Source organism: Ovis aries, chromosome 17 (genome assembly GCF_016772045.2).
Source record: "Ovis aries strain OAR_USU_Benz2616 breed Rambouillet chromosome 17, ARS-UI_Ramb_v3.0, whole genome shotgun sequence".
Classification (NCBI taxonomy): domain Eukaryota; kingdom Metazoa; phylum Chordata; class Mammalia; order Artiodactyla; family Bovidae; genus Ovis; species Ovis aries.
The window spans coordinates 13,253,676-13,277,229 of record NC_056070.1 but is presented as its reverse complement, the minus strand read 5'-3'; the positions used below and the strand labels follow the sequence as shown (position 1 = coordinate 13,277,229).

At 39.8% G+C, this 23,554-nt stretch overlaps 1 protein-coding gene and 1 pseudogene across 8 annotated transcripts in view; one reads left to right on the top strand and one right to left on the bottom strand.

Moving 5' to 3' along the window:
- Positions 1 to 23,554, bottom strand: part of ANAPC10 (anaphase promoting complex subunit 10) — a 136,637-nt gene that overhangs the window by 112,589 nt on the left and 494 nt on the right. For all 8 annotated transcript variants that reach the window (XM_060400994.1, XM_012097422.5, XM_004017223.6 and 5 more), the window contains exons 2-3: positions 22,408 to 22,534; positions 1,571 to 1,661 (exon numbers count right to left, since the gene is read on the bottom strand). In XM_060400994.1, the coding sequence (XP_060256977.1) occupies positions 1,571 to 1,661; positions 22,408 to 22,522 (206 nt within the window). In that variant the 5' untranslated portion in view covers positions 22,523 to 22,534. The remainder of the gene's footprint in view (positions 1 to 1,570; positions 1,662 to 22,407; positions 22,535 to 23,554) is intronic.
- LOC114108935 (U6 spliceosomal RNA) lies at positions 21,535 to 21,634 on the top strand (annotated as a pseudogene).

Sequence of the window (23,554 nt, the reverse complement as noted above, 5' to 3'; positions counted from 1 at the left end):
TAAATAGTCAAAAGATGGAAGAAACTTAAATGTCCAAGGACAAATGGATAAAGAAGACATGGTATATATGCACAATGGAATATTACTCATTCGTAAAGCAGCACGAAATAATGCCATTTGCAGCAATATGGATGAACCTAGAGATTAAGTGAAGTAAGTCAGACAAAGACAAATATCAAATATCACTCACAACTAGAATCTAACAAAATGATATAAATGAACTCATTTACAAAACAAATCCACGTATTGACAGAAAACAAATGTATGGCTGCCAGAGATAGTAGCAGGGCGGTGGGGAAGGGGAGGGCAGACAGATAAATTAGGAGTTTGGGATTAACATACACGTACTATCGTGTATAAAATAAATAAACAAGGACCTTTACCTGGTGGCTCAGACGGTAAAGTGTCTGCCTGCAATGCAGGAGACGTGGGTTCAATCCCTGGGTCGGGAAGATCCCCTGGAGAAGGAAATGGCAAGCCACTCCAGTACTCTTACCTGGAAAATCCCATGGACGGAGAAGCCTGGTAGGCTACAGTCCATGGGGTCGCAAAGAGTCAGACACGACTGAGCCACTTCACTTCACTTTACAATTACTAATTGGAACAGCTAAATTCAGTGATTAGGCACTGCCTACAGCTGCTTTCACGCTATAATGGCATTAATGAGTAGTTGCAACAGAGAGCAGACGGCACAAAAGGCCTAAAATATTTACTACTGGGTTTTTTCATAAGAAATGTGTTGATCTGTATTCTAGGACAATGAAAACAAACTAAAAATACTATATACAGAATGTTAAAATAGATGGTGTATATGGAGCAAGATAAGCAAGTTAACTGGTTTCTATCTATCAATAAATTCAAAGCAACTGACAAACATACGGCTGTTTTTCATTTACAGCAAAATTAAGCATTTCAAAACTGAAAGTGTCCTTAAACGTAATAAGTTAGAATAAAGTTTTCTTCCAAATGGAAGTACAAATATGAGAAGTTACATGAACAGTTTATACCTAACGAACTTAACATCATCACTTCTGGTATACTTAAAGCAATTCACTAAGGCGTAAGCAAAGCATATTTTTCTAATATAAATCATACTGCAAAGTACATCTGACAAATATCTACATAAAAGGAACTGTGTAAATACGATGAAAAATACATAAAGAAAACAAGGTCCTACTATATATAGCACAGAGACCTATTCAATATCCTATGATAAATCATAATGGAAAAGGATAGTCTAAAAAAAGATGTGTGTATATATATATATATATATATATATATAAGTGAATCACTATGCTGTATGGCAGAAATTAACACAATGTTGTAAATCAACTATACTTCAACAAAAAGTACTGATTTAACGGGAAAAAAAAGAATCCATAACGGATAAGACAGAGTAAACTTAAAACACAGAATCTGAGTAGAAAAGGAATCTCTGAGGCTTATAAAGAGCAGAGTTAAGTGTACTTCACTATAATTTCTGTATTTCTTTAAATTTTCTGTCAATAAAATCAACTTCTTTGTCCACTTATAACCTATACAAATTGAAAAAAATTTTTAAATGTATTACCTGAATTGTATGTTCACTAAATGAGGCTGGGATCCATCTGATTGCCAATAAGTTTCTAGATTGTCATCTCGTAACTGATCCACTCCAAATCCTAAAATCACAAGCAACAATGCATTCTCATGAAAAAGAGCCATATATTCAAAATATAAAACTACTATGTATATTTGTCCAGCAAGTTTGATAAAGAGGATGGTCAGTACTGTGTAATTTAAATTAACCAAAATTATCCTGTCCTCTTAACCAGACCTCAATTCTTAGAAGCATAAAAAATTAATAAACAGAAATTTCAATTAAACAGAGTTGGGAGACCAGAGGGGGAGTTCTGACACCCTGTGACCATAGCAGAACCAAAACGAAGAAGAAAGACTCCTCTCCTTTCCTGGCAAGGACTCAGCCAGTGAAAAGCCATGGGCTTTCTGTTTATTAAAGCCCTCTCCACTTCTTTTTCCTCCCTATAAAGGGTACTACTTCCCTTCACTGTGGGAACTTGCACATGATTTACTGTGGTTGCAGACCCTGAATTGCAATACTCTGCTGATCCTAAGCAAACCCATCCTTGCTGGAGAAATATCTGGCAGAATATTTATTTCAGAACAAATATTCTGAAATATTTGTTCTGAGAAGTGGCCCACACAGGGACTGGGGAAGAGCCCCCAAAGGTCCAGGACTGGTGAGCAAACAGGTGCAATACCCACCGTGAACCCACTCACTGCTTTCTTGCTGACCCTGGAGTATGAAAGTAAGTCTCTCTCTTGGATTCTGAGCACATGCCCTTTGCATTTGAAGCTCTCCAGGCTTTATTTGGGATCTATCTTAAGGTTTCATCTCTTTGGTTAAGGCTTCATCTCTTCGGTTAAGGCTTCATCTCTTCAGTTAAGGCTTTGTTTTATATACAAGTATTCATTTGGCAAGTCACTCTAATTTTGAGATCAGACTGTTTCAACCAAAGCTGGCTGAAAATACCTTTGGCCCATTCATTTGGGAACAGGGGCTGTTTCCCTGAAACTGTTCCAGTTTTCTTCATCCTACTCCTTTGGAAGGGGCTTTCCTCTGGAAACTGGCTTAAAAAAAGTCTTTGGCCTGTCTCCTCCAAACCAAGCTGTCTCCTTCAAACTGGCTGGAATTAGCCTGCAAGTTGTTTGAATTGAGCTGTCTGTGCTGTAAGCTGTTTGGAAATTGTTCTTTTACTCCAGAGAAAAACTTCAGAGAAATGAGATCCTAGCTATTTAAATATTTTGAGTGTGTCCGCCCCCTGGGAGGACTCCAGATGATTTTATGTTTAAAAGCCCAAGTCCTTCCTCAGGCACATTTCTAACTAAATGGACCAACTTGACCAAAGGCAATTTAGAATATTAACGGCCATTACAGAGAACTTTTGAGATTCCTAACTTAATTTCCTTAAGAGCCGAATTGGACTACAATAGCTCAAAAATTTCCAGAACTGAGTGTAATGCTTATTTTGGTTGGTATTTTGAGGCTCCGCAACATTATGAGGAGTCTAAAATGGTCTCTCTGCAAAATCAAATTTTAAGGTGAACTGAGGCAAATAAATGATTAAAGAAAGATAAAATGGCTCCTGAGGCCTCAGGCTCTTCTTCCTTGGCTGCTCATAGGCACCACTTCAGACACCATCTTGTCACCCTCCCGCAGCTCCTGTGGCTAGACTCCATCTCTGGTGCCATCTTCCTCTTTCTCTTCTGTGTTGACGACACCTCCTCTGTTCCTTTAGTTCCCCCATACTAATTCTCTCGCCAACCTTCCCCTTGTCTCTTAAACTCTGCCAACTCCCTTTTCTTTAGAATTTGTCAGAATGTTCCTCTTTAAGCCGCCTAAGGATCTAGAGGCTAAACCCCTAATTTCTCTGTCTTCTCTTTATTTTTTTTAAAATTTATTTTAACTGGAGGCTAACTACAATATTGTGGTGGGTTTTGCCATACATTGACATGAATCAGCCCTGGGTGTACATGTGTTCCCCATCCTGAGCCCCCCTCCCACCTCCCTCCCCATCCCATCCCTCTGGGTCATCCCAGTGTACCAGCCCCAAGCACCTGGCCTCATGCATCGAACCTGGACTGGTGATCTATTTCACATATAATATACATTAAACCCTTAATTTCTTATATTCCCCAGACCAAAACTGAACTGCAAGCCAAACTGATCCCAAGCCAAAAATGATCCCAAAGTAATTGAAGATTCTTACATATTCGCTAAGGAATTTAATACAGTCATTAAAATTTACCAACCTGGTTTCTCTGATTCCTATCAACTAGTTCAAAGATAACTGGTGAAGGCCAGGGCCAGCACTGGATGAAAACCACTAACTGGGAAAATCCTGAAAGGTCTCTAGAATTACAACTGGGAGACCATCCTGACAACTTATTATGTGACCAGCCTCAAGCAACCGATAAACAGCTTCACTGAGCCAGTCCCGGGGCTTTTCCAAAGCCTGTTGATTGGAACAAAATTCAGACTTGCACACAAAAATCTGATGAACCTCCTTATGATTATTATAATCAACTTCTAATTGTTTCTAAAGAAAATTCTGGCCTTCCATCTGAATGTTGATCCCACTCAGGTCACCTCTACTTCTGTTTAACGGGCTGACTCTGGCCCTTCTAGTAAAAAGGACCAGGATAGAATGTAAAACTATGTTCACTCCAGATACAGTTAATCTGGTGAGCTAGTTCTCTTGCATTTTAGATGAGTCATCTCAAAGGAAGACTGCCTAAATTCTTAATTTTCAATTCTAGCAAATGAAGGCTCCCAGACAGGACCAAAACCCTCCAAGTTTCTGCTACTATTGCAAAGAGCTACAACACTGGAAAAAAGACTATTCCAAATGTAAGCACTTTAGGTGCTTTCCGCCCTCTAATCAGCCTTTCCAGTGTCCTCCCAATTTTCCATGATAGGGGTCTGAGGAGCTACAGGGACTCTTCTCAATCCTCTCAGTCAGTCTGGAGAAACATTTCTCCAGAATGGAAAGGAATCTCTTCCAGTCCTGACAGTGGAGCCACTCTCTATACCCTACTACTATAAAACAGCCTCTGTCTCAGAGAACTAATAAACCAGTTCAAATAATGGGGATCTCTGATCATCCTCAGGAGGTTCCTGAACTTTTCCCTTTTGTCTAGGCCCTTTGAAGAGTTAAGACTTTTTTTCCCCTCAGTTCCTCCACCACTATTCATTTATTAGGGGCCAAGACTTCTTAGACAGTTATCATGCCAAGATTTCTTTCTTTTTTCCAAAAGGGAAAAATTATTAGACACTGACAGCAGCAAAATAACAAAGTATTATTTAATTTAATTAATAATTCAATTATTATTTCAATTATTATTATTTCAATTCAGTTATTTAATTCAAAATAATTACATTTTGAATTTAAATGACCCTTTGACCCTTAACAGTTAATTAAATGACCCTTTAATTAAATGATTTAATTAAATGACCCTTTGACATCTTTTGTTTGCTCCATCTCTGATGGTACTAGAGCAGATTTCAAAAATACCGAGCATTTTATCCCTATTAAATCAACTACTACCTTCCTTATGGGCAAAATCGTCAACTGATACTAACGAATTCCTAGCATATCTCCCATCAAGATTCAAACAACTCCTCAAAACCTCTTCCTAGAATTAATCAATACCTTGTAAGTAAAAATGTCTTTCAAGGCATAAAGTCTAATACAAGATTATAAGGTTCAAGACCTCATTATCTCTGTAAAACTCCCATTTTATTGGTAGAGGTTTGTCCAGGACCTACTAGCAATAAGCAACACTGTTATTTATCCCTGAACATCTTGCTGTTTTTAATCCTTGTATGTTACTAACATCCATTCCCATCAGGAATAAATTCTTTAACTGTAACTGATTTATGCTGTAGAAGGCAATGGCACCCCACTCCAGTACTCTTGCCTGGAAAATCCCATGGATGGAGGAGCCTGGTAGGTTGCAGTCCATGGGGTCACCAAGAGTCAGACACGACTGAGCGACTTCACTTTCACTTTTCACTTTCATGCACTGGAGAAGGAAATGGCAATCCACTCCAGTGTTCTTGCCTGGAGAATCCCAGGGATGGTGGAGCCTGGTGGGCTGCTGTCTATGGGGTCGCACAGAGTCGGACACGACTAAAGTGACTTAGCAGCATCAACTGATTTATGCAGTGCACTCCAGCTGATGAAGTGAGCCAATACCTTTTTGCCTTCATTTGGGAAGAAATACAAGTCACCTAGATAATAAAGCCTCAGGGTTTTACTAAGGGTCCTTCTTTTTTTCTCACAAATCCCAAAGGCTGGTCTGGATGACATAAAATTCCCTGGGGGTTCTGAATGATTTGCTTCTTTGCGCTCCTTCTCAAGATTTCTCACAGGAAAAGAGCCACCACTTAAAGCTCTCAGCCTTAACCCCTGTGGCAGAGGGACACTCTCCACTTGCCTTACAGCAACTGCAGCCACTGCCCTTTTGGTTCAGGTCAGCAAAACAATCACTGTGGAATCCCCTTCAACCACTTTGGTACCTGATGCAGTAGGAGCGCTCCTGAATTCTCAATCCGCTGCCTCACCTTCTAAAAAGTCCTTTGTACACTGTTCCTCACACAACTCTCTTGCACTGTAAAAGCCTGAACCCAGGACTCTTTGCTCCTGTCACTAATGAAGTCCTTCACAACTGCTTAATGCTGACAGACCACATCCTGACTCCTTATGATGACCTACAGTAAATTCCTCTAGGTAACTCTGACTTCTCATGGTTCACTGATGGCTATTTAAAGGGTGACAATGGGAAATACTGTGCTGGGTAAGCAATTACAATTCCTCTTGATGCTGCTGAGGCAGCATCTTTACTATGGCTACTTCAGCCCCAAAGGCTGAATTCTCTACTCTTACATGATCCCGTACTTTAACCGAGGACAAAGCTGCCGATATTTAGTGACAGTAGATATGCTTTCAGAGTAGCTCATGATTCTGAAATGTTGTGAAACCAACATGATTTCCTTAATTACAGCAGAAATAAAATTTAAAATGGCCCCTAAGTTCAGAAATTATTGAATGCAATACTTACCTCTGCTTTAGCTATTAAGATTTGGGGGAATTCTAAATATGACTCTCTGGAAACGAAGGGAGATCACCTTGCTGATATTTTTGCAGGAATGCTGCCATTGCAGTCAGCCCTCTGTCATAGTTTACAAGGATATTTCTCCAAATGGTAATTTAGAAAAACTGTCTAGAAAAGCCCAACAGTTGGCCTCAGAAAAGAAAAAAACAAGACTGAAAATTCAGTAACTGTTTGATAACAAGAGAAAGCTCTGGTTTCAACCAAACAATAATCCAGTTTTACTAGAGACTCAAATTCTCACTCCCCACCACTGTAGCATTGATCTACTGACACAATGAGAGTCTTCATGCATCAATACTGGTGAGAACACATTAAGAAGGCTACAAAGAGTGCCTACCTCACTTGTCCCACTTGTTTGAAGTACAATCCAGGGAAGCTTGTTTGTACTGCTCCTACACATATTAAACTGCTTAATGGACCATTTGAGGTCTAGCAAATGGGTCACATATAACTTCTTCTGTCTCACTGATATAAATGTTTTAGTCATGGTCTGTATGTTTTTTTATAAGACTGAAGCCTTGCATATAAGCTACTCCTTTTCTGTGGCTTAAGCCATTTAGCAAATGATTATCCCTACCTTAGAGGTTCTTCTCAATTTTACAGTGAGTGAAGAACCCAATATACTGGCCTGGTATTTCAACAAGTCGACATGGCTTGGTCAGTCTTATAGCACTCGTATCATGCTTACCACCCTCAATCATCTAGTTTAGTTGAATGCACAAAAGGCATTAAGACTCAACTGGCAAAATCTGTACAGTCCCTCCAAATACTGTGGCCAGAAGCACTGTGATTGGTCCTTCTAAGTCTGAGACCCACTCATAAACTCTCGCCCTCTGACATAATCATGAGATGCCCAGTGCACTTGGCTCCTGCATCTTCTGACCCACAACCAATATAAGGAGAGGCGCTCCAGTACTGCAAAGGCCTAACTGCTTCTATTAAGAATAACCCTGCTTTGGTACAGCAACCTTTCCACAGTGTGCTCCTGGGAGACGAAGACCTTAAGCATCATACCTTACAACTTAAAGATTTCATCTATTGCAAAACATACCTCCAGAATAACTCTCTTAGACATTGCTGGAAAGGACCCTATCAGGTACTGCTAACCAATCTTTGCGCCAACAAACTCTAAGAAACAGACTCTTGGATTCGTATGATTCACCTTGCGCCACCAAACGGGAAAGAGCTCAATCAAAAGAGGGAAATGTGAAACATTAAACAGAAACCTCAATTAAACAGAGCTGGGGGACCAGAAGGGAGAGCTGACATGCCCTGGGACCACAGCAGAGCCAAAGAGGAAGAAGAAAGACTCTCGCTCTTCCCTGGCAGGGACTCAGCCAATGAAAAGCCATGGATTCTTCGTTTACTATAGACTCCCCCCGCTTCCTTTTCTTTACTAAAGTATGCTCCTTCCCCTGTCACATGGGAACTTACATGTGGCTTGCCATGGCTGCAGACCCCCAAACTGCAATTTTCTGCTAATGCTGAATAAACCCCTTTGTTGGAGAAATATCTAACAGTCCATTCCTTTCAGGTCAAAAGAAAACATATTTGCACACAAAAGTTATTAGGACCACCTTTTCTTGGTTGTTGGTTTTAATTTTTTAAGAAAAACTTCTAAATATATTCTAAAGTATGTATTCAAACCCAGTTTCTTAAACTTTTTACAAGCTGATAATAAGAATGACCCACATGTCCTACAAAATCCTCAGAAATAAAACAGGTTTTATTAAGTTTACTATGTCAAGAAGCAACAGTTAGAACCAGATATGAACAACAGACTTGTTCAAAATTGGGAAAGGAGTACTTCAAGTCTGTATATTCTCACCCTGCTTATTTAACTTCTATGCAGAGTACATCATGCAAAATGCTGGGATGGATGAAGCACAAGCTGGAATCAAGATTGCCAGGAGAAATATCAATAATCTCAGATATGCAGATGACACTCCCCTTATGGCAGAAAGCGATGGAGAACTAAAGAGCCTCCTAATGAAGGTAAAAGAGAACAGTGAAAAAGCTGACTTAAAACTCAACATTTAAAAAAACTAAGATTATGGCATCCAGTCCCATCACTTCATGGCAAACAGATGGGGAAACAATGGAAACAGTAAGAGACTTTATTTTCCCAGGCTCCGAAATCACTGCAGATGGTAACTGCAGCCATGAAATTAAAAGACACTTGCTCCTTGGAAGAAAAGCTATGACAAAACTAGACAGCGTATTAAAAGCAGAGACATTACTTTGCAGACCAAGGTCCGTATAGTCAAAGTTATCATTTTTTCAGTAGTCATGTATGGATGTGAGAGCTGGACCATAAACAAGGCTGAGAGCCCACAAACTGATGCTTTTGCATTATGGTGTTGGAGAAGATTCTTGAGAGTCCCCTGGAGTGCAAAGAGATCAAACCAGTCAATGCTAAAGGAAATCAATTCTGAAAATTCATTGGAAGGACTGATGCTGAAGCTGAAACTTCAATACTTCAGCCACCTGATGCGAAGAGCAGACTCATTAGAAAAGACTCTGATGCTGGGAAAGATTGAGGGCAGGAGAAGGGGTTGACAGAGGATGAGCGAGTTGGATGGCATCACTGACTCAATGGATGGTATGAGTTTGAGCAAGCTCTGGAAGATGGTGAAGGATAGGGAAACCTATCAGGCTGAAGTCCACGGGGTCACAAAAAGTCAGACTGAACAACTGAACAACAACTACAGTGCCATACTTAATGTGACAAGAAAAAGAGACAACTTAAAAATACTGTCAAAAGTCGTATACATTTTGAAACCAAGTGTTTCTGATTAACATCTGATTAATCAAAAATTAAATTTACCCAGAATTCTAAATTATCCAGTCATTCCAGATAATGGAAAACTATCCTATGTAGTTCTTCCTGATTAAAATCACAATAACTTATACTAATTAAAATGTAATTTTCTCATGGCTGATTCATGTTACTGTATGGCAAAAACCACTACAATACTGTAATTACCCTCCAATTAAAATAAATAATTTTTAAAAAAACATAATTTTCTGATATGTATTAAGCTGAATCTACTAAATCCATTTCAACTATCATCTGAGTGAGATACTGAATATTTCCAAAGAAAACAATGACAGTTTTGCAAAGCCATCTACCACCAACCATGCTACAGCAGTGAGGTAAACCTGTATCTCCCGAAGACTGATACTAACATTTTGGAAGTTTATTAAAATTCTCCCTTCTATCAGTGCTCTCCTGAATTACCACATGTCTCTTAACTCAGTTCTTTACCTCGAATCTTGCCTCACTTCAGGCCATCCTCCACAATTCTCAAATTGTGAACACTGTGCTGCTGTGCTAAAATTGTTCAGCGGCACATACTGTATATACAATGAGATGCAGAAAATGAAGATCATGGCATCGGGTCCCATCACTCCATGGGAAATAGATGGGGAGACAGTGGAAACAGTGGCAGACTTTATTTTTGGGGGGCTCCAAAATCACTGCAGATGGTGACTGCAGCCATGAAATTAAAAGACGCTTACTCCTTGGAAGAAAAGTTATGACCAACCTAGATAGCATATTCAAAAGCAGAGACATTACTTTGCCAACTAAGGTCCGTCTAGTCAAGGCTATGGTTTTTCCAGTGGTCATGTATGGATGTGAGAGTTGGACTGTGAAGAAGGCTGAGTGCCGAAGAACTGATGCTTTTGAACTGTGGTGTTGGAGAAGACTCTTGAGGGTCCCTTGGACTGCAAGGAGATCCAACCAGTCCATTCTGAAGGAGATCAGCCCTGGGATTTCTTTGGAAGGAATGATGCTAAAGCTGGAACTCCAGTACCTCGGCCACATCATGTGAAGAGCTGACTCATTGGAAAAGACTCTGATGCTGGGAGGGATTGGGGGCAGGAGGAGAAGGGGACGACAGAGGATGAGATGGCTGGGTGGCATCACCGACTAGATGGACCTGAGTCTGAGTGAACTCCAGGAGTTGGTGATGGACAGGGAGGCCTGGCGTGCTGCGATTCATGGGGTCGCAAAGAGTCGGACACGACCGAGTGACTGAACTGAACTGATGAACAGTTTAATAAAGTCCCCTCTGATCAGGTCTCTTCCTAACTAGTTCCACCTATGCTCCTCTGCTCTGTTCTGCTCTGCTCTCTCGCTGACTATTCACAATTCTTTGAAAGCACCATGTATTCATAGCAGCTAGGCTGTACATCTTTGCACAGACCGTTCCTCTTGCCCTCAGGTCCTTCCTCAGTGACATTCTACCTTACCCCCTCACTCCAGATGTGAGTCATCTCCATGAACACGTCCCTGATCCTCCTGGCCCCTTCTCTGGCCACCCTGCACTGAGCCCACTTAGTGGAAAGCAGTACGACCCAGTGCAGACTGGCTGCCTTGAATCCCAGCATCCCCACTTACCAGGTGATATTTGCCAGGTTACTTAATTTTTCTGGTCTCTAGTTTCCTGATTTGGAAAATGATTTTAGAAAATAACAGTAAATAATACTTCATATGACTTTCAGAGACTTTATTGAGATGGTTTATACATGCAAAGTACTTAAAACAGAACCTCACTCTAAAAGTTATACATGACTACATTGTATAATAATGACTAATTATTACTTTCTCCACTAGACTGTGAACTCCTTGACAATAAGGTCTTTTTTTATTTTTTAATCTCTAACACTGTTAGAGATTTCAGCAACTGTCTACAGACTTAAACTGAAAAACATCTTACTATAAAGAACCAAACTGAAAGTTAAACAACTTTCTCAGGCTGTTTCTCATTAATGAGTATTCAGTCATTCATACCATATAAAACGATAATCATATAATTATATCTCACTGATGAGCCCAAAGCCGGAAGTCACAGAAACGAAACACGCGACAGTGCACTGATGAATTTCATGCCCTTCCCACCCAACACGATTTCAAGCGATCTCACCATTCTTCCGGCAGTGTCAGCTATTGTTCTGCCCTGCAGCCCCAAGACGTCAGACAGTGGGGGCATCTCCAGGGAACTAATGACCTCCATGTGCTGCCCTCTGCCAAGCCCAGCATAAAACAGTGTGAACTGGCACTGATTTCTACCCTGTCACTGAGATTGGCATGGCACCAGCTGAATTATGCTACTAAGGAAAGCAACAGAAGATACTCAATTTGAGCAAATTCACAGAAACATTTGGTGTTAGAAAGAATGTTAGAAACTTCTGAAGCAGTCTAGAACTTATGAAGCTATAAAAAGGCACAACCCTTACTCAAACAACAAAAAATGGCTAGATAAACTAAAATCTCATAAATTTTCTTGGAGACATGAGCACTTAAAACTATGCAGCAACCAAATACCCTGAAACCCAAGAAGGATCAGTTTGCAGGTTGAGAGAGAAAGGATGGACAGCCACTCCCAACTGTGGTAGAGCATGGGAGGAAGGAACAGCGACTCAATACACACATGAAACGGGAATCAGGTAGAACTTTAACAAACTGCTAGAGGCTAAGTATGGGTTATCATAAAAGAACAGCAGCCCTGGGAGTCTCAAACACAAGGTGAATTCACACTCTCAGATTCTTTTCTAAGAGCCCTCACTGTGCACATAAGAGGACACTTTGCGGGGAGAACAGGAAATTGGGAAGTCAGTGGTGCAAGCATGGAGGACGGGACTGACTGCCACTGCAGGAAAAGCAAAAACCATCCTCCCCTCAAAGCCTTCTCTCCTACAGAAAAGAACTTAAGCTGCTAAGGGAAGAGAATCAGACCTGCTGACTCCAGCACACAGAACAGATCCAGACTTGCTGGGAGAGAAGGAAAGGAAAAAACCCTATATGCTTGGAAAAGGAGCAGGAAACACTCCTTCCTCTGGGACAGGACAGAAAACTCTCCCCTAGGAAAGATCGGAGTTTCCCTATCGTAGGTGAAAGTAAGGTGAGAGTCGCTCAGTTGTGCCAGCTCTTTACGAGCCCATGGACTGTACAGCCCATGGAATTCTCCAGGCAAGAACACTGGAGTGGGTAGCCTTTCCCTTCTCTAGGAGATCTTCCAACCCAGGGATCGAACCCAGGTGTCCCAAGTTGCAGGCGGATTCTTTACCAGCTGAGCCACAAAGACCAGAGTTTCGCTATCATAGGTAGGAGGAACCAAAACACTGAGAAGGTCCCACTCTGGAGACCAGGCACCCAAGAGCTATCTAGGATTGAAGTTGGACTAGAAAAACAGGGAAGTCCTGCCTCTGAGCCTCTGCACTGAGTAACAGCTATCACATTTTACCACTGGAGGCAGGGCAAGAGCATGGAGACAGACACCCTTGAAGCCCAGGGATAGAGAGAGAACTGAAAACGATTACGGAAGAGGAACACTAAGAAAACTCCTCTGGCACAACTGCCCCTGCCACAAACTGGAATCTTTAGAGGAATCTGAAGGTAACTATAACAAAACAGACCGAAAAAAAAAAAAAACAAAAAACCAACAATCTAAAACCCAGGTCAATTCCTTACTCAACTTCCACTATAAAAGTCTGACAGTAGAAAAGAGGTTATCATTTCAGAGTGTAAATACCATTTTTTTCAATAGCTACTAATGTTTCAGTTCAGCTTAGTTCAGTCGCTCAGTTGTGTCCGACTCTCTGTGACCCCATGGAACATAGCATGCCAAGCCTCCCTGTCCATCACCAACTCCTGGAAGTTACTCAGACTCACGTCCATTGAGTCAGTGATACCATCCAACTATCTCATCCTCTGTCATCTCCTTCTCCTTCCGCCTTCAATCTTTCCCAGCATCAGAGTCTTTTCAAATGAGTCAGTTCTTCACATCAGGTGGCCAAAGTACTGGAGTTTCAGCTTCAGCATCAATCTTTTCAATGAATATTCAGCACTGATTTCCTTTAGATGGACTGGTTGGATCTCCTTGCAGTCCAAGGGACTCTCAAGAGTCTTCCCTAACACCATAGTTCAAAAGCATCAACTCTTTGGAGCTCAGCTTTCTTTAGAGTCCAACTCTCACATCCATACATGACCACTGGAAAAACCATAGCTTTGACTAGATGGACCTTTGTTAGCAAAGTAATGTCTCTGCTTTTGAATATGCTGTCTAGGTTGGTCATAGCTTTTCTTCCAAGGAGCCAGTGCCTTTTGATTTCATGGCTGCAGTCACCATCTGCATTTTAGAGCCCAAAAAAATAAAGTCTGTCACTGTTTCCTCATCTATTTGCCATAAAGTGATGGGACCAGATGCCATGATCTTAGTTTTCTGAATGTTGAGTTTTAAGCCAACTTTTTCACTCTCCTCTTTCACTTCCATCAAGAGGTTCTTTAGTTCCTCTTCACTTTCTGCCTTAAGGATGATGTCATCTGCATATCTGAGGTTATTGATATTTCTCCCGGCAATCTTGATTCTAGCTTGTGCTTCCTCCAGCCCAGCGTTTCTCATGATGTACTTTGCATATAAATTAAATAAGCAAGGTGACAATATACAGCCTTGACACTCCTTTTCCTATTTGGAACCAGTCTGTTGTTCCATGTCCAGTTTTAACTCTTGCTTCCTGACTTACATACAGATTTCTCAAGAGGCAGGTCAGGTGGTCTGGTATTCCCATCCCTTTCAGAATTTTCCACAGTTTAGCATTTGGTAAACATTTATGACAGACTTCCTAGGTGGTGATAGTGGTAAAGAACCCACCTGCCAATGCAGGACACTTAGGAGATGAGGGTTCGATCCCTGGGTCGGGAAGATCCCCTGGAGGAGGGCACAGCAATCCACTCCATATTTCTGCCTGGAGAATCCCATAGACAGAAGAGCCTGGCAGGCTACAGTCCATAGGGTCACAAAGAATCAGACACGACTGAAGTTGGACATGACTTAGCACAAATGTCACACTTACACTTTAGCATTTATGACACACAAACAAACAAGAGAAACAAACATTATCAAGAGATAAAGCAATCACTAGAAATAGACTCAGAGATGAACACGATGCTTAAAATAACAAAAAGGGACTTTAAATAGCTATGACCAATATGTTAAGGAATTTAGGGGAAAAAGTGGATGAAACAAAGAAACAGGGAATTTCAACACAGGAAAAATTCCTTTAAGGGTCAAATGAAAAAGCCATAAATAAAAAACATAGCAAAGATGAAAGATTCCTCAGAATCATTAGTAGATTCAATAAAGCCAAAGAGAGAAGTAGTAGACTCAATGAAGCTAGACCAATTAAAAAACCCAAAGCAAAACACTAAGAGGAAAAACAGGGGGAAAAATAGAGCACCTAAAGCAAAGGGACAAATACCAACTGGTTTACCAAAATTAACTGCTCTGCTGCTTTAAAACTCAACATTCGAAAAAACTAAGATCATGGCATCCAGTCCCATCACTTCATGGCAAACAGATGGGGAAACAATGGAATCAGTGATAGACTTTATTTTCTTGGGCTCCAAAACCACTGTGGTTGGTGACTGCAGCCATGAAATTAAAAGATGCTTGCTCCCTGGAAGAAAAGCTATCATAAATCTAGATAGTGTCTTAAAAAGTAGAGATACCACTTTGCCGACAAAGGTCCTGTCTAATCAAACCTATGTTTTTTTCCAGTAGTCATGCACGGATGTGAGAGTTGGACCATAAAGAAGGCTGAGCACTGAAAAGTTTATGTTTTCAAACTGTGGTGCTGGAGAAGACTCTTGAGAGTCCGTTGGACTGCAAGGAAATCAAACTAGTTAATCCTAAAGGAAATCAACCCTGAATATTTATTGGAAGGACTGATGGTGAAGCTGAAGCTCCAACACTATGGCCACCTGATGTGAAGAGCCACGTCACTGAAAAAGACCCCGATGCTAGGAAAGATTTGAGGGCAGAAGAAGAAGGGGGCGACAGAAGATGAGATGGTTGGATGGCATCATCGACTCAATGGACATGAGTTTGCGCTAACTCTGAGAGGTAGTGAAGGACAGTGAAGCCTGGTGAGCTGCAATCCATGGGGTTGTAAAGAGTTGGATACAACTGAGTAACTGAACAACAACAATAACAAGCATATGTATAATTAGATTCCCAGAAAGATGAGGATGGGGCAAAAGAAAAACCAGAAGAAATAATGGCACTGAATTTTCAAAATAATGCAGGACATCAAACTAGAAGATCCAAGAATCTCAATGAATCTCAAGCAGGATTAAACACATACACACACTTCATATCTTTACTGCTAAATATTAAAGATAAAATCTTAAAAGAAGGCAGGGGGGAAAAGCCACATTGACTAGAGCAGACTTTTCTTCAGAAACTACGTAATCCAGAAGATATAGAATATCATCTCTAAAACAGAGAGATGATAACCTAGAATGCTAGATGATAGATAACCTAGATGCTAACCTAGAATTTCATGCAAGGGAAAATATACCACAGTAATAAAAAGAAAAATGAAAATTTTTTCAACCAAACATTACTACTAGACCTGCAATATAAAAACTGTAAAGAACGTTCTTCAGGCAGGAAGAACACGATACCATGATAGAAACCTGGATCTGTTCAAAGAAATAAAAAGTTCTACAAATTGAAAAAGTTAGAGGTTTTGTTTTTAAATCACTCCAAAACATAACTGACCTTTTAAAACAAAAGTAGCATCAATGTATCCTGAAGGTTTTAAATGTGCAAAAAATAAAATGTATCTCAAAATAGTGTAAAGGATGGGAGAGAGAAATTGGAAGTATACTGTTAAAAGATCTGTATGCCTTATCTATAGCAGTAGTATATTACTTGAAGATAAACTGTGACAAAGATATATAGTGAAATCCGTAAGGCAGTTCCTCAAAAAATTTCAAAAAGGAGGTATAACTTATGAGTCAGTTAAAAGATAAAAGAGTCGCAAAAAATACTGAATTTATCCAAAATCAGGTTAAAAAGGAGAGGAAAAAATGGACAAATCCCCCAATTTCAAGACAGTAGTTTTAAATCTAATTTCACCAATAGGTATATTAGGTGTAATGATCTAAACACTTTCAGTTATAAGACAAAGAATGTCAGACTAGATTTTTACAAAAAACGTCTATATTAAATCCACTTCAAATAAAACGATACACATATTTTAAAGGAAAAAGGAGAAAGAGCCTGACTTGTAAAGAGCAAGGAGAATGTTATTCTCACTCTCACAACAACAAAAATAAAAAAGCTGAATTAACTGAACATTCAAAAAACTCAACATTAAAAAAGCTAAGATCATGGCAAATGGTTGGTTCACTTCATGGCAAATAGATAGGGAAACAGTTGAAACAGTGACAGACTATTTTTGGGGGGCTCCAAAATCAATGCAGATGGTGACTGCAACCATGAAATTAAAAGACATTTGCTCCTTGGAAGGAAAGCTATGACAAACCTAGACAGCATATTAAAAAGCAGAGATAGTACTTTGCCAACAAAGGTCCATCTAGTCAAAGCTACGGTTTTTCCAGTAGTCATGCATGGAGAGTTGGACCATAAAGAAAGCTGAGCGCTGAAGAACTGATGCTTTTGAACTGTGGTGTTACAGAAGACTGTTGAGAGTCCCTTGGACTGCAAGGAGATCAAACCAGTCAATCCCAAAGGAAAACAGCCCTGAATACTCATCGGAAGGACTGATGCTAAAGCTGAAACTCCAATACTTTGGCCACCTGATGCGAAGAGCTGACTCATTTAAAAAGACCCTGATGCTGGGAAAGACTGAAGGCGGGAGGAGAAGGGGATGACAGAGGATGAGATGGTTGGATGGCATCACAGATTCGTTGGACATGAATTTGAGTATGCTCCGGGAGTTGGTGATGGACAGGGAAGCCTGGAGTGCTGTAGTCCATGGGGTCACAAAGAGTCAGACACGACTGAGTGACTGAACTAAACTGAACTGAAAACCAATAATTATTTAGGTCCAACAGAGGTCACAAGGCAAACCACCACCCAGAAAACTGAAGAAACAGAAAATAGAAAATCACATCTTACCAGGAGCAGAAACTATCACTGGAGTTAGCAACTGGTAGGAAAACTGAACAACAGGGAAAATTTAAGAGTAATTCCTAATTGACTAATTGCTGGAGACTGAGCACAGACTAGCCTGAAAGAGTGCAAACACCTGGATGCCCAGCCTCAGAGAGCGCTCCACATGTTCAGGAATGTTACCTCTAGGAGCGCCACAAGGTTCTTTCTCTTCATGGGAAACATCTGGGAAAATTCTCCAGGAAATTCTACAGAAGGCAGACAGAGGAGGAAGGTAATCATTGTGAATCACACCAAAAGCATTCTCTTTCCTGTAACAAAGGCCTGACTTAAAGGAAAACTGTTTTAACAGAGCCTAACCAATATGTTTTTTTGTTGCTGTTGTTTTATCACCGGAGCCCAACACAGGGGGCTTCCTTGGTGGCTCAGACAGTGAAGAATTCACCTGCAATGCGGGAGACCTGGGTTTGATTCCTGGGTTGGGAAGATTTCCTGGAGGAGGGAATGGCAACCCACTCCAGTATTCTTGCCTGGAGAATCCCATGGACAGAGGAGCCTGGAGAGCTGCAGGCTATGGGGTCACAAAGAATCAGACACAACTGAGCAACTAAGCAAAGCACGGCACCACTGATGCAGGGAAAGGAAAACACCTGACTCCATCCTCCTCTAGCCTTTTTGTCTCACCAAAGTGGGGTAAGGAAAGGTGAGAAGCACTTGAAAAGGTACAGGCACAGACATAGGCCCACTAAAAGACTGAGATCTAATCACAGGATTACGGAACATTTCCATTCTCCCCATAACTTAACACCATATCAACAGGACTCCAATATAGTATCAGTGGGTTAAATTCAAAGAACTGCAAGCTTAGGTGCCATTTAAGGAGTCTCTAGAGAAATTCAAAGATAACTAGGGAGACAAAATCAAGGACACTAAAGGAATTTTTGCCTCTGAATCTTAAGCCTTTATCCATTAGGCAGAAAATCAGTAAGCGTATGATTGAACTGAACCAGCACCATCAATCGGCTATATTAATTCGATATTTATAGATTGCTTCATCCAATGACAGCAGAATGCATGGTTATTCTCAAGTCTATGTGTAACATTAACCAAAATGGACCACATTTTGTGCTATAAAACACACATAAAAACATTCAAACAAATAGATACCATACAAATTGTACTCCCAGACCACAACAAAATTAAACTAAAAATCAATAACAGAAAGCAGTGCTTTCTGAAATTTACTGCATTTATAGCATGAGATATATATATATATTAGAAAAGAAGAAAGCTCTAAAGTCAATAATTTAAGTGTTCACCTTAGAAAACTAGAAAAAGAGGAGCAAATTAAATTCAAAATAAGCAGGAGAAAGAAATAATAAAAATCAGAAAAGAAATAAAAATCAATGAAACTAAAAACAGGAAATTAATAGAGAAAAATCACCAATACTGCAAACTTGGTTCTTGGAAAAGGTCAATAAAAGCAATAAACCTCTAACCAGGCTAAATATGAAAAGAAGAAAGAAGACATAAATTACTAATATAAGAAACAAAAAAGGGGCCATCACTATTGACCCCATGGATAAAAAGGTAATAAAAGAGTATTATAAGGAGCTCCAAGCCCACAAACTTGATAAATATAATGGACCAATTCCTTGAAAGATGCAATCCACCAAAACTTACACAAGGAGGAACAGATAATCTGAATAAAGCCTATATCTATTATAAAAATTGAATCAAAAGTTAATAACCTTTCAAAAAAATCACTAGGCCTAAGTGGTTTCACCGGTGACTTCTGTCAAACTTAAGGAAGAAATAATACCAAGTATCCAGAATTTTCTTCAGAAAATAGAAGCAGAGGGAATACTTTCTGACTGGTTCCATAAAGGTAGCATTACTCTAAAAATGAAACCAGACAAAGACATTACAAGAAAGGAAAATTAAAGAATAATATCTCTCATGAACACAGATGCAAAAATTCACAAGAAAATATTAGCAAACTGAATGTAAGTATAGACAAAATTATTCACCATAATCAACTGGAATTTATTCCAGGTATACAAAGTTGGTTTAATGTTCTAAAATTAATATAATCCATCAAAACAACAGGCTAAATGAGAAAAACCATATTATCATACTAAGAGATGTTGAGAAAGCACCTGACAGATTCAACATTCATTCACGGCAAAACTCTATCAGCACATCTACCGAAATTAGGGGGACTTCCTCAACTTTATATATCCATAAGAAGCAACAGCTAACACTGTACTTGGGGCTTCCCTGGTGGCTCAGCGGTAAAAGGTCCACATCTAAAGGCAGGAGATACTGGTTCAATCCCCGAGTTGGGTAGATCCCTTGGAGAAAGAAATGGCAACTCCAGTATTCCTGTCTGGAAAATCCCATGGTCAGAGAAGCCTGGGGGGGCTACAGTCCATAGGATTGCAAAAAAAGAAAGTCGGACACTACTTGTGACTAAACAACAACAACCCTTTTTGCCATTTCTATGTAAAATCATATTGAAAGTCTTAGCTCATGCAATAAGACAAGAGAAGGAAATAAAAGGTATAGACTGGAAAGGAAGAAATAAAAATAAATTAACCCAGCCACTCTACTCCTAAGTATCAAGAAAAATAAAAATATATGTCTACATAAAAACCTACACATGAATGTTTATGGTAGCTTCCTCCATAATCCCCAAACATTGGAAGCAACCTTATCTTAGTTAACTTAGCACCTTGAAACAGCAAACATGCATTACTTCACAATCCATTCTAAGGTGGTTTAATCATATGACTATTGCCAAGAGGCCCCAGTTCTCCACTGGCTATTGTCAGAAGGCCATGTCTCTCGCCACATCCACCTCTCCACGGGTCCCCTTGCTCCCTCTCAGAATGGGAGCTGGTTCCCCTAGACGGTGTGATCCAAACAAGAGCAGGCAGAGCCACGATGTCGTTTATGATCTAGTCTCAGAAACTGCACACTGAGACTGCGATCTGCCATGTTCTCCTGGTCCCAGAGACTAACCCTGACACAGTGTGGGAGAGGTCATCAGAGGGGCATGAAAACCAGGAAACAGGAATCACTGGTACTGTTTGGGAAGCTGACTACCACAAATCTAAAGGTCCATTAACTGGTGAATAGGTAACAAAATGTGATACATCCATACAATGGAATAGTAATCAGCAATAAAAAGCAACCAACTCCTAAAGGAACAATCACAAATGTACTATACTAAGTGGAAGAAGTAAGACCTCAAAAGCTACATAAAATATGATTACATTTATATGGCATTCTGAGAAAGGTAAAAACCAAAGAGACACAAAACAGATCAAGTTGTCAGTGGTCTGGGACGGGGCAAAAGATTGATTACAAAGAGACATGAGGAAATTTCTTTAAATGATGAAAATAATCTATGTTTAATTGTGATGGTGCTTTAATTTGTGATGTGCTTGTTAAAATTCATATAACTATACACACAAAAAGGGTGAGATTTTCTTAACTAAATTATACCTCAAATTACTCATAAAAAGAGAGAGAAAAGAATCTTAAGGGGAAACAGAAGAGGCTGGGTTGGGAAGATGGTTTCAGGAGTCTTAATGTGTAAATAGTAGAGCTCTCTGAGAGAAATATAACTACTGAATCAATACCATTATCATTGAAATTCCTTAAGCTAAAAAACTTTCTCTGAGCTTGAGTCTACAGATTGAAAATGCCTATCATATTACAGGCTATATGGATGAGAAAAGATACACATGTATACTGGCAAAAGTCTTGAACTCTAAGAATCAATAGAAAGAAAGAACAAGTTACTTAGCAAGTAAGACAGATATACACCATCTTACTTGCAACATGATAAAAAGGAAGTGGTAAACTAGCACGCCCAACTTTTTGAGAGAAGGACTGCCACTCAAGAATTCTATCCCAGGGCTTGCTTTGACAGCACATACGCTAAAATTGGAATGATAGCCAGATTAGCATGGCCCCTGTATAAGGATGACACGCAAATGTGTAAAGCACTATGGATTTATTTTGCTTTAGGTCCAGGAAAAGGATGCAGTGTTAAATCCATAAAGAAATTCTCAGTCTCTGGTGATGTGAGTTCTAGCTTCAATACTACACATTAAATGGGGAGAATTAATTCAACTTCATCCTAGCCAAAGTCTGAAGTGACACCTTTCTCAAAATAGAAAAAAAAAAAAAAACTTTATCACACTAGGGGGAAAAAAAGAGAGAAAGAGAATTCTATTGCAACCAAGAGTAAAATAGTTATTTGGGGATATATAATCACGCAAAAAAAATGTATCATTCATTTATCCCATCCAGAGAAATAGTCAAAAAAATGCTAACCAAGTAACTAAATCATAGCAAAAAGAGGAGAGGATAAAGGGACCTTATAACATGTGCAGTTAAACTGAAGTGGATACTAGTAAAGCAATTAAGAAGAGATATGTAACAAATGAAAATCCAATTAGACTTTAAAATTAAAATAAAGCCTCTGAACAAAGGGCTTCCCTGGTGGCTGAGACTGTAAAGAATCTGCATTTAATGCAGGAGACGTGGGTTCAATCCCTGGGTTAGGAAGATGCCCTGGAGAAGGGAATAGCAATCCACTCCAGTATTCTTGCCTGGAGAATTCCATGGACAGAGGAGCCTGGCGAGCTAAGGGTCACCAAGAGTCAAACACGACTGAGTGACTCACATACACACACACACATCTAAACAAAATGAATATTAAAGTCAGTCCAGTGTACAAGGAAACTTTCAGCAGTTAACACAACAGTTTCTTTCTGTTTTGTTTTACCTGGTTTACAAGATGAGAGTGACCAAACAGCTTGTGACCCAATTTCCCGTACTGTTCCAGTCCTTTCCAACTGCTTAGGGTCAGCACCAGGAGGTGTCTTGTTTGGTGTGGTCATTTTAAAAATATTCTATGCAGAAAAAAAGAATATTCACATTACACCAGGACCTGAGCATCTTTCTACAAATGGTAAAAGTTTAACAGCCAGTGTATCACTAATGTAACCTGGATAGTAACCATCTATTTTCGAAAGCAGTTGACATAACCACTGCAATTTAAAAGGCCTTAGAATTCAGTCTTGTTTCTACAATGCAACATTTTGTTTCTACAATGTAACTTACAAGTTGTGCAAAGCAGCAAAATACAGTAGTCAGAACGCTATAGGATCAGGATGTCAACTCAAGGCTCGCCTTTAACTAGTCTAGACTTTCAAGGGGTCTGGGCTTTCCCCTTTCCTGCTAAAGGGGCTGATGTGTAACTCTATAATGCTGTGCAGTTCTGTACCTCCATGAGCAAAAATTTCAATTCAAATGCAGTTTTTTCCCTAAAAAAGACTGAAATCTTAATCCTGGAGTATGTAAATATTGGTCTACATCTTATATAATCCATTAAGTGATGCAGAGAAAAATCGCATCTCTTCATTAATTGTCAAAAATTCCAATTACATGTGCTCTTACCATAGAACATAAAGTTAGAAGAATGCCTTTAATGCCTAGAAGTAACGGGCCTATTCTAAACCACAAGTTTACTTCATCCTTCACACCTTTTGTTAGTTAATCTTGGTAACTGTGTCCAAATGTGTGTGTGTGGGGCGGGGGGACCATCCAGGATAGTGAACAACATGTAAGATTGCTTCAGCAATGCAAAGTTTCAACTACTAAACATCGTTATACATACATGCTATTATGAACGTGGCCCAGAAGGTTTGCACAGTGTCTCTTTGATATTCACCTTCTGTCAGATCTCAGTTGTTCCCTAACTCTTCAAACTTGATACTCTTTAAATAATACCAGACACTGAACTACAAACTGGAAAGGACTGAGGCTTAAACGATCTGTTAGCAGTTTTCTGAATGAGTACATGGATGAATGGATAGGTTCAATAATAAACTAAAGTATTCCCACCTACAAGTTAAGTAAGATCTAAGATG